The 12,029-nt window shown below is 42.1% G+C and overlaps 1 protein-coding gene across 7 annotated transcripts in view; it reads left to right on the top strand.

Annotated features, from left to right (window-relative positions):
• Arhgef9 (Cdc42 guanine nucleotide exchange factor 9) overlaps window positions 1-4,807 on the top strand; it is a 299,679-nt gene extending 294,872 nt beyond the window's left edge. For all 7 annotated transcript variants that reach the window (XM_090326294.1, XM_090326296.1, XM_090326295.1 and 4 more), the window contains one exon: window positions 1,418-4,807. In XM_090326294.1, the coding sequence (XP_090182420.1) occupies window positions 1,418-1,599 (182 nt within the window). In that variant the 3' untranslated portion in view covers window positions 1,600-4,807. The remainder of the gene's footprint in view (window positions 1-1,417) is intronic.
• The last annotated feature ends 7,222 nt before the right edge of the window (window positions 4,808-12,029 follow it).

The raw sequence follows: 12,029 nt of genomic DNA on the forward strand, positions 1-12,029 counted from the left end.
AACATTATCAACCACTTCTCTCAGGGGACATAAGCCTGTCTAGAAGAAGAGAAGAGAAGAAGTAAACTAAGAAAGGCCCTTTTCACTATACGATATATATTCTTGGAGTTCAATAATAATTCCCACTCAATTCAATAGAGTTTATCAACATTGAATTCACCATGGCCATGAGCATAGCCTCATCTCCAGGAGCTTTAGGGCCAGCTGAAAATCAAATAAATACCCTAGAATAACTGAAACAATTTATAGAAAGAAGAATAAAGTAGGAGTAACCAATTTACTCAGTTTCTGCATTCATTAATATAGCAATAACCAGGGCAGTGTAATTTTGGCTCAGAGATAAACGTATTAGACCAGTGGAAGAGGACCAAGAAATAAACCTACACAGATATGTATAACTGATTTTGTACAATGTACCAAATTAATTCAGTGAAGAAATGGGAGCCTTTTCAATATATGATGCTGAAACAATAGAACTTCCACAGGCAATGAAAACCTCAACTTACACTCACAGCATGTCCAAAACTAGGTAAGATTAGTCATTGAGTTAGATGTAAATCTACGGGACTCTTAGAAGTAAATATAAAAGCCTTTAGGATATAGCATTAGTTAAGGAAGGGACATCTAAAATGTAAAACCAAATGTCTGAACCACAAACGAGCTCTTAAGCTGGGTGCCAGTGGCTCACACCTGTAATCCTACCTACTTAGGAGGCTGATATCTGAGGGTTGAGGTTCAAAGTCAGCCCATACAAAAAAGTCTGTGAGCCTTTTATCCCCAGTTAATCAACAAAAATCAAGCAAAAATCATCAGCAATCAAGGTATTGCTAAAGTGATTGCACTCTATTCTTGAGCAAAAAAGCTAAGGAATGGCACTCAGGCCCTGAGTTCAAGCTCCAATACTGGCACAAAAATAAAAGACAGGGGCCAGGTGTTTTGCCCTACTGCTTGCCTAACATGCACAAAATCCTGAGTTTGATTCCTTTGTACCACATACACAGAAAAAGCTGGAAGTGGTGCTGTGGCTCAAGTCATAGAGGGCTTGTCTTAAGAAAGTTTAAGGAGGAGCTGTGAGCTCACCATTGACTAGAAGAATAATAGCAGTACTTCAAAGATATTTTATAGGCTAGGATAATTAAACCATGTAGCTGCTCCACTCCAGGCTTAGAGTAGGAGCCTCAAGCTTTGGAGACTGTTAGAGGAAGATTTCAGACCCTTCTACAATCCAGTTTCAATTTGCTGTGTTATTTTTATTTCTCTAATAAAACTGCTTTTTGATTGTGAAAAAAAAGTTTAAGGACAGTGCTCAGGCCCCCAGTTCAAGCCCAGGAAATAGCAAAAATGAATAAATAAGTAAAAGAAAAAATAAATGCTTTGGTACTTATTCTATATTCCCTTGATCTTCTGTGTACTCTAGGTGTCAACTCTGCCCGCTCAGTTCCTCCTTCCTACCCACCACCACAGGACCCATTGAACCAAGGCCAGTACCTGGTCCCAGATGGAATTGCTCAGTCGCAAGTCTTTGAGTTCAACGAACCCAAGCGCAGCCAGTCACCATTCTGGCAAAACTTCAGCAGGTTAACCCCCTTCAAAAAATAATAACTACAGGGAGGCAGATAATTTTAAAATAAAGTAAATAAAATTATATTTATAGATGGACCTTTTTTCGGAGAAGCACTGTTGAAAATTTATATATACATGTGTGTGTATATATATATTCATAGATATATATATATATATATACACACACATAGACCCTTGAGACTACACACGTGTGTATGTGTGTGTGGGGGCCACACACACACAAACACACATACACACACACACACACACACACTCATGGACACACACACAAACACCTACACATTCGCACACACATGTACACACACACAAATGTACACACACACACACACACACACACACACACACACACACACACACAGAAGGACCAAAAACGTTTTCTGTTGTTTTTGGGAAGTGAAACCTGTAGTTGGTAGGAAGAGGTACCAATGACTTTCAAGTATGTGATCTCTTCTTAAAGGATTTTCAGTTAATTCCCTGTTTCCCTCCTCTTTCTTTCAGAAATTGCCATTTCTATTCGTTCTTTTCCTGTTAAGATAATCTCTTTGCTCCTCTGTGAGTGATTCATTGACTTGTCATTATTACTATAGATGTATTTATATTGTGTTTTTTTTCATTCCTGATGATAATCGATGCTGATGATTTCTTTTTAATTTAATTTGATGTGGTGGGTTTGGGTTTCCTTCCTCCCTCTTTCGCTTTTCCTGAGAAAGAGGAGGACCCCCATCTCCTCTTCCTCCTCCAACCATCTACGAATGTTCCTGTAGCTCTGCAGTGGTCCCAAACAGCCTTTTCCCAACATCCTGTCAACAGTTGTGCCAGTCTGGACATGCTCTGTTGTGCCCTGTAACATAACTGCTTGGTATTTTTACTGCTTTCACTGTGTTTTAGATGTAATGGAAAGGAATAAAACCAAACAGAAGATAGGGAGTGTCAGAGTACGTGATGCTACAGAAGACTTCTGTTCAGGGACTATTCTGCTTTTGGCCTATTTCTTCTGGCAGTGGTGATTCTCATGTCGCAGTACCGCTGAGTCATTGCAGTTTTGCATCTTGGGGGCTAGTTGGATCCAGTTATTCTCTTTTTGAAGCCCCCACTTGGTATGACTCTCCTTTTAGGCTTATCTCTTCCCTAGCCCAAAAGATGATTTTAACTGGAGACAATGTGATTTGAGACTCTGCCTCCTGGATGAGGGATTTAGCTCCACTCCACTCCCTCCCAGTATCAAGTAGGTATAAAATGGGGTTCTCTACAGCAGTCATTTCAGTGTTCTGGTCATCCCTGTTCTCACATGCAGATTTTTAAGGCAGCATTGATAGGAGTCTATGGTGGGTTTCAAGTCACAACCTACCTGACCAAGATCATCAGCTGCCTTCAAAGTATTAACCTGGACACAGTCCAAGGCTGATAGTAACATCCTACAGGGGGAAAAACAGGGACAGGTATGGAAAGAGACAGTCTTGATCCAAGATAATGTTCCTGCAGTTTCTACCACCCCAATTTTGTAATGTTTCCCCTATTGTTAGCAGGTTGCATGGACAATCTTCCCTAGTTCCTTCTATCCCCTTTCTTTTGTCTTCCTTTTTTGAACTGCCCCTGTGGCACTGAGGGTTGTGGGTGTTGGCACAGTTACGATAGTTTTGGCATTCAAGGGCCTTGTTTCCAACATCCTTCTCAGTGTGTGACACTGGAGGCAAAATGAGGGTCCCAGGGCCACTTTTTCCCCTGGACATAGGGTCTGAGGCAGAAATGCTAGTCTGATCATTTTTTAAGCCGGTTTTCCACTTGGCTAGAATTAAATTTTCCCACAAAGAAGCAGGATCCCTATGGGTACAGGAGTACCTTCTCCTCCTCCTGACGTCATGGCCCTCTGTATGGGCCAACTTTGAACCGCAATGAGAATAAGATAGAAAGGAGGGAGGATTGGCCCTGATAGGGAAAGCCACTCTAGCCAGGAACCGAGATGTCCTGTCACTCTGTCCTGGACCTCATGGGAGAAGACTTTTTCAGCTTACCAAGCAGCAGCTGTGGCTGCATGGGGGCTTAGGTACTGCTTTAGGCCTCTTGACCCAGACTGAGAAAGCTTTCCCCTGTGGGAATTGAATTCGGAGCTCTAAAGCTTCCATTCTACTATTGCCAAGTCAGATTTGTAGAGTTATTAAGGCAAAGATGAGCCTGAGCTGAACAGAGGGGCCAGTGCTCGGGGCTGGCTACCACTGCTCAGCAAAAGACATAACTTATTCATGTCTCTGTGACAAGAAACTTGCTGCCCAGCATCCAGGCTAAAGTGTCCTCCTTGGGAAACAGGATTTCAGTTGCTATGCAGGCTTCCTTTTAGTGTACCTCCTCCTACTTTTCACTCCTCCTCATTGGGCTTGGCTTGTCCTTGACATGCTTCTCCAAGGATTTTGGGCATACCCAGAGAGGTTGCTTTAACAAGTCCCTGGACTTTTAGCATCTCTAGCCCAGGCCCTCTCCTCCCATTCCCCTCTGGGGCCTGTACCAGAGCTCCAGGATCAGGGATATCACCTCTCATCTACCACCCCTTTTCCACCCACTGGCCTTAATAGAAGCCAGTAATTTGTGAAAACATCAGAAATTAACTCTTCATTGATTGGAATCCCCCCTACCTATGGCTCAAAGCAAACCAGTGGCTAATAGCCCAAAGGGGAGCCCATTAATTACCTGGGCTCAATAGCTAAACCTATTGTGTCCCCACAGCAATGCTACCCCCAAGACCTCTATAATTCTCCTCTGTTTTTGCATGGCCCTGAGCTCCCCTTTCCTCAACTCAATGAGGCCTGGATTTGCTCTTCAAAAGGCTTTGCTAGTTTGTTCTATGAGTCTTGCTGTGGGGAAGTCCTAATGCAGAAAAAAAACTTTGATCTTCTCCCATCCTCTCTATCTGTGTATATTTTTAATGGATCTCTTAAGGACAGCAACAAGAGCGTTCTAACAATTCTAGTATGAAGCCAAATAGTGATATTTTAGTGCTTTCGGGGTGGGGTGGGCTGGGTGGATAGATGGGCAACAGTGATTTTGATTACCCCTTGCTGCTCTGCATTTGCCGGTTTATTCTTTTGTTTCTACTATCTGACTGTTTGACCCTGTCAAACAAGTGTCAAAGTTGTGTGTTTAAAAAAATGTTTAACAACAAAAAAAGATGTTGTAATGACACAAAGCCTTATGAAAATATTTATGGAGTTCAATAAAAGAAGTAAAAAAAGACTTTCAGGCCATTTTTTTTGTGTGTACGTGTGTGTGTGTGTGTGTGTGTGTGTGTGTGTGTGTGTGTTTGTGTGATGCCAACTGCAAATAAAGGAACTATAACTAATGTAAGGCAGCCACCCCAACAATCATTACCTGCTAGCCTTGCTATTCCATTCATTCTCAAGCATTCCATGGGCTTTCTCTGACCTGCCCTATCCTTTCTGGAAAAGTAAGAGCACAAGAACAGACCTTGAACTTGTTACAAGGGATACTTTAAGTGTCTTGGCACTGGCTTTCAGGTTATCTGACACTTTGACATCACTTAAGGTCCATTCCTGACCTGGTTTCTTTTCCCTGAAGATGGAAAATCTAATACCTGCGCTGTGTATTCCTGGGAGCTTAACATGTGCCTTTGAACCCAACCCAAAGCACTTAGGAATCCCCCACTCCACGTTTTTCCTAAAGCCCTCAGACTTTATTTGCCTCTGTTTTTTCTCCACAGCAACTGAGTAGTGAACCCAGTAAAATAATTATTTGTTGAAAGGGTCCAGATATTTCAAAATGAACTGAAGAATGAACCCTATATGTCAAGACACTCTCACACACCAGAACTTAAGAGATGATAATTAAGTCTTCCTCTCCTTCACTAACTTTTCCTTTTGTTTTCTCTCTCTGTCTCTCTGTCTCTCTTCCTCCTTTCCCCCCTCTCTCTCTCCCTCTCTCTCCTCTCTTTTGCCCTTATAAACCTCCCCACTTTTCCTTGGAGTCTGCCATCTCTCCCCATCAATATCATCGTGAGTCAGCTCACAGCAGTCTTTCCTGTGTCTTGCCAATTACTAGCCTCCCCAGCTTCCAGGAACAAATTGCAATTACCCCTTGCAGAGAAGAAGGCCATCATCAGGTACCAATCTTCCCTGAATATCTTCCACTAGTTTAGGAGGTAGAAAGACAAATGGTTGGGATCCTACACTTTGGGTTGCAGCTAGCTTTTCCCTATTGTACCTGAAATCAAAACACATTACACAATTATTTCTGGAAGGCACAATATATCCAAATGCTAAATTCACATTCTTTTTTTACAATAAATAGTGAGTTGAATCTGGGTGCGAATGGCACCCACGATGCTGAGAGATGAGGATCGAGGTTCAAAGCCAGAGAATGCAGGAAAGTTTAGGAGACATTTTTTCCCCATGAGACTTAACTCAGGACCTGGGCGATATCCCTGAGCTTTTCTGCTTAAGATTAGCACTCTACCACTTTGAGCCACAGCTATACTTCCCATTTTCTGGTGCTTAATTGGAGATAAGAGCCTCATGGACTTTCCTGCCCAGGCTGGCTTCAAACCCTGATCCTCAGATCTCAGCCTCCTGAGTAGGTAGGATTGTAGGCATGAGCCACCAGCACCTGGCTTGGGAGACTTATCTTCAGTTAACCACCAAAAAGCAGGAAGTAGAGCTGTGGCTTAAGGAGTAGAGCACCAGCCTTGAAAATAAAAGCTAAGGAATGATACCCAGGCTCTGAATTCAATCCCCAGTACCAGCGCACATGTGCGTGTGCGCACACACATGCACACACACACACACACACACACACACAAACACACACACACACTTACACAGAACTAGTTACTATTTATAAACTTATTTTATTAGATCCATACACACACATCCCTTTTTGCTTTTAGTTTTATTCACTTATGTGAGCGCCAATTTCCTCTCTAATTACTGAGGTTCTAATTTCTCTTCTTTGGTTGCTGTGTTTCGCACCTTGAATGGGGACAAGTGGGCAATGGACTTACATCAGTCTCAAAGGTTTTGGAAGGATAATAGCAATCAGAGGAAGACCACAGAACCTTTGACCATGCCATGGCCATTGTATGAGAATGAAAGATTCTTTCTACTTCCCCCAGGGTCTTCTGGTGGAACCAGCAGTGGAGAGGTATCCTTGTGGTATGCCCATTTAGCCAAAGCTATACTAGAGGAAAGAGACTCATCTCAGCCTCCAGGAAAACCTCACTCTTTCATCCTGGACAGATTTCTGCCAAGTGTTATGGAGTTTTATAGCTTGTATAAAAATGTCTCATATTGTTAATGAAGTTACTGGTTCTAAGATCTTATTTAGTGCTTACAATAGCCAGTTGACAGTTTATTAACTATGATTGATCATGGCTTGAAGTCCAAGTCCAGGGTTACAGAGCTTCTGAGTTTTCTTCAGCTATGGAATTCTTTCACAGAAACTGACCTTGGCACTGTTTGATCTTGCTGGGATAAGGAGAGTATGAATATGGAACAAGGGGATACAAACAAGAAATAGATGCCATTCTCTATGCTCTTTGGTAGCCCTATTTCAGGTTTTCCAATCTAGGCCCCCAAAAGATAACTGCTCCCACAGATACTGTATCACTACTACCAAGAATAAATAGGACATCCAAGGGTGCTGATGTGGTCTTTGGTTTCCTTCATTTCATAGTTAAGTCACGGAAAACACCACCATATAGCTTGGCCCACATGGCTTGGGGACCATGAGAGGTTAGGGATTATCTTATTTATATTCACATGCCTGTCCTTATCTCCTAGAGACTTCTCTCTGACCAAGGAGAATAAGCTGGTGAACTACATCTTGCTTACCCAAGACTTGATTTATAAGACCCAAAATTTAAAATGAGACTTCCCAATATCCCCCTCAAACCCTGCCACCCGAAGGATAATCATTCTGCCTTGGCCATAGGTATATTTAAAAAGTTGTGTAACCAGGCACTGGTAGCTCACACCTATAATCCTAGCTACTCAGGAGGCTGAGATTTGTAAATCCAGACTTAAAGACAACCCAGGCCGAAAAATCCAAGTATTGTCACAAAACTCTAGTATTGGCACAAAACTAACAATAAAAGATTAAGCCTGGCCCCTCCCTCCTGTTTTTTTTCTCTGTCTCTGTCTCTGTCTCTGTGTCTCTGTGTCTGTCTCTCTCTGTCTCTCTCTCTGTTTCTCTGTCTCTCTCTCTCTCCCTTTCTCCCCGCTCCCTCTCCCCCCTGTCTCTCTGTCTCTCTCTCTCTCCCTCTCTCCATCTCTACCTCCCTCCTCTCTTTCTGGCTTCTAACGCCCAGATGTAATCACTGGCTCCTGCATATATCCCTAGCACTGCTATCTGTCATCAAATGACACAACTGAGGGAAGGCTTTCATCAGGAGCCTGTCTCACCTCTTAGCCTCTAACACCATAGGCTAAAAAGCTCATTTTTTTGTAAGTCATTATCCTCAGGTATTTTATTAGATCAACAAGATGCTAATGCATATACCTAATACTTGCATGCTCTAAAATACAAAGAGTAAATCAGATGCTGTTCTCATATGCATGGTGTCAATTATGGGATAAAATTCCTCTATGCATGTGTATTCTTGGGATAGGGAATGGGAGGTTCAAAAATCAAGCACAAGTACTGCTTCAGCCAAAACTCTTCTAAATGCCCAGGCTTCTGCTCATGGAATTTGATTCCATATTTTCTGATTCATCTTCAGTATTGATGTAGGTAGCATACACCTCTTCCCAGGCCATACATATAGGCTTATATAGTCCTATAGTGTAAATTACACAGCAATATCAACTTATACCATTTTCTTATTTTGTTGTGCTATTACTATTACTGAGGCTTAAGGCTCAGAACCTCACACTCTTGTTAGGAAATCTCAAGTCTGCCAGGAGTTTGGCCTAGTGGTAGAGTGCTTGCCTAGCATGCACAAACACCTGGGTTCGATTCCTCGGTACCACTTACATAGAAAAAAAAAGCCAGAAGTGGTGCTGATGCTCAAGTGGTAGAGCTCTAGCCTTGAGAAAGTCCAAGGACAGCGCTCAGGCCCTAAGCTCAAGGCTATGCCAGGAGCGGTGGCTCACGCCTATAATCCTAGCTACTCAGGAGACTGAGATCTGAGGATCATGGTTCAAAGCCAGCCTAGGCACTAAAGTCCGAGATACTCTTATCTCCAATTATAACCACTAAAAAACTGGAAGTGGCACTGTGACTCAACAGGTAGGGTGGTAGCCTTGAGCTAAAGAGCTCAGGGACCGCACCCAGGCCTGGAGTCCAAGCACCACGACCAACAAGGAAAAAAAAAAGCTCAAGGATAGCACTCTACCACTTAACCAAAGCTTAACCAGCTCTTTGCTGGTTTGGAGATAATCTCACAGATATGTTTGCCTTTGAACAGCAGTCCTTAGATCTCAGCTTCCTATCTAGTAATGTAGGTGTGAGCCATCATCCCTGGCCATTTTTGTTATTAATTATACTAGCTAGTAATGAACAATGGAAGAGGTGACTGATCAACATGTATGGTGCTTATAAATGACATGTTGAATTGAAACCCCCTTGTACAATAACAAAAAATTTAAAAAGAGCCAGGTTCTCAGGAGGCTGAGAGCTGAGGATCTCACTTCAAAGCCAGCCTGGGTCAGAATATCTGTAAGACTTTTATTTAAAAAACAAAAAAAATAGCAGAAGTGGAGCTGTGGCTCAAGTAGTACAGCACTAGCCTTGAGCACAAAACAGCTAAGCTGAGTTCAAGGCCCAGGACTGCCACAAACACCACACACACACACACACACACACACACACACACACACACACACACACACACAGAGAGAGAGAGAAAGAGAGAGAGAGAGAGAGAGAGAGAGAGAGAGAGAGAGAGAGAGAGAGAGAGAGAGAGAGAGAGAAATTTACAGGCAGTGGGGAATGTGCTAGAGTTCTCATGATAAACCTTAAGGTGGATAGAAGGGTAAGAGTCACAGAGTTAGTGCATGGATTGTGTTTAACCCTCAGACTTGCTGCTTCTGAGGTTCTTTAACTTCAGACTAGCTGCTTCTGATGACAATTTAACCTCTATTCCTGCAGCACCAATGAACTAGACTGGATACCCAGCTACTATGGAATATATAAGAACTGAGAATGATATTGATGAGGATACAGGTATCATGTAGCACAAGTGCTCACAGTACATCTGTGCACACCAAAATGTCTTCTAGGATCCAATGCCTGCATGTGTGTTGTAGAGCTTCCCTTAGAATTCTGGAATCCATTTTTTCCAGAATATAATAACCGAGAAATGATGGCTCTTAATGAATGACTGACAGTTAGTATTCATATAACTTGGCAATCTTGCCCCTTAGTTGTGTGCTTGGGATTTTTTCCCCAGAGCTTCTTTCCTCAGGGATAAAGTTCCAATTGCCCTCTATAGTGGCTTGTTTAACAACACACAAGGCACCAGTGGTTCACATCTGTAATTTGGAGGCAGCTGAGATCTGAGGATCTCAGTTTGAAACCAACCCGAGTAGAAAAGACCATGATACTCTTTAAACAGCAAAAATTCTTGAAGCAGAGATGTGACAGAGCACCAGCCTTGAGTGAAAAAGCTAAAGGGCCCTGATTTCAAGTCCCAGTACTGGCACAAAATAAAATAAAATAGCATACCCCCAATTGAGTGCCCTTACTTCTCTTTACTTCTGTTTACTTCTGTTTCTCTCCTCACTTCTATGTGTTGCTTCCTGATTTCCCTCATATCAGAAGGTGTGTCCTTGAGATTTAGCTAAGCCACTTGAATGACTACTCACTGTATATTCTGAGAAGTGTTCGTTATACATGTTGTTTCTTCTTACTTAGATTGTCACAAATAATGATGAAAAAGCACTAGTGTGGAACCAGACTGCCTAGGTTCAAATCTCACCTCTACTTGTTTGTTGACAATATACTGCTTAGGCTACTTAACTACTCTGTGCCCTAGTTTTTCTATCTGCAAAATGAGGATTTTAATGGTACTTGGCTAAGAAACTCTATTCCTCAAATATTTACAACTTAAATACTAAGTTTGTGTTAGTCAGCAATGTACTTGGTTAAATACTCATTTTTCCATACTTTCGTGCTAGAATAAATAGGACACAGGCAACTAAGGAAATGTAAGGGGAGGTCTGCTAGGGAGGACTGATTTATGAAAGATCCTTTCCTTCAAATAAAATGAAGAGAAACAAAGCAGGTACCAATAACTCTTTTTCTTCTTTCAAATTTGAATGTCCAGAGCCAAAGCAATCATCTTAGGATCGTGAAGTTAACAAGCAGGAGAATAAAAGATTTGCATACCAATGATGATAGGCGGAAAGATGGGAAGGGACTGAATCCTCAAGGACATCAGCTAACTACAGATATGATGTTAGCAACCACCTAGCGCTAGAAGGAAGTCCAATTTAATTCAGCCACAGTTAGATTGGTTTTATGCTTCCCTAGGTCAAGAGAATGTCTGACTCTCTTGGAAATTTTAATGGTCAAAAATCCAGCTAAATATGAAGTACTTGCAACCATGGTAGCTCAAGATGAGAAATTGTTATTGTGATTACACTAAATTATTATGTAAGGAATTCAGAGAAGAAATGGAGCTGTTCCAAGATCGTAGTTCTCTCTTCTGTAAAAATAAAAGGGTATGACTTGAATTCTGACAAAAATCTTGTCCTGTTCCCTGGTCACTGGAAGGAGATGTGGAATGACATCTTAGATATTTTGCTTTGTCCTTTTGGGGGGATTTTTACTCTGACCTGTGTTCTGAGTACGGAAGGTCATTGTGGCTGAGGCAGTGGTGTGTGTGTGTGTGTGTGTGTGTGTGTGTGTGGTGCTTGAACTCTGGGCCTGGATGTTGTCACTGAGCTCTTCAGCTCAAGGCTACTGCCCTACCCCTTGTACCACAGAGCCACTTCCAGTTTTCCAGTGGTTAATTAGAAATTAGAGTCTCAGGGACTTTAGTGGCCAGGCTGGTTTTTGAACCTAGATCCTCATATCTCAGTCTCCTGAGTAGCTAGGATTACAAGCATGAGCCACCACACCCAGCACGGGGTGTCTTTTTTGTTCTCTGTTATTCTCAGTTCTGAAGGATTAAAGGAGCCCTTGCTATTTTGGGGGGGGGGGTGTTGGTCTTTTTTTATTAAGTTTATTTTTTTGAATTGTCAGGATAATGTGTAGAGGGGTTACAGTTATATTCGTCAGGTAGTAGGTTCATTAGTTCTCACACATTGATACCCCTTCTCATGTTTTTATCCCCTTCCAATTATCTTGTTTTCCCCCCTTCCCTTTCCTATTTCAAATAAACAAATAAACATATGTAGAATATACCAGGTAACAAAGTCAGATACAGTAACAACATGGGATTAAGCGAAGGGAGGCGCCCTTATTATATCTGGCATCTTCCAGGGCACTGTAAGAAATAG

The sequence above is a fragment of the Megascapheus bottae genome, chromosome X (genome assembly GCF_031878675.1).
Source record: "Megascapheus bottae isolate mThoBot1 chromosome X, mThoBot2.hap1, whole genome shotgun sequence".
NCBI lineage: Eukaryota > Metazoa > Chordata > Mammalia > Rodentia > Geomyidae > Megascapheus > Megascapheus bottae.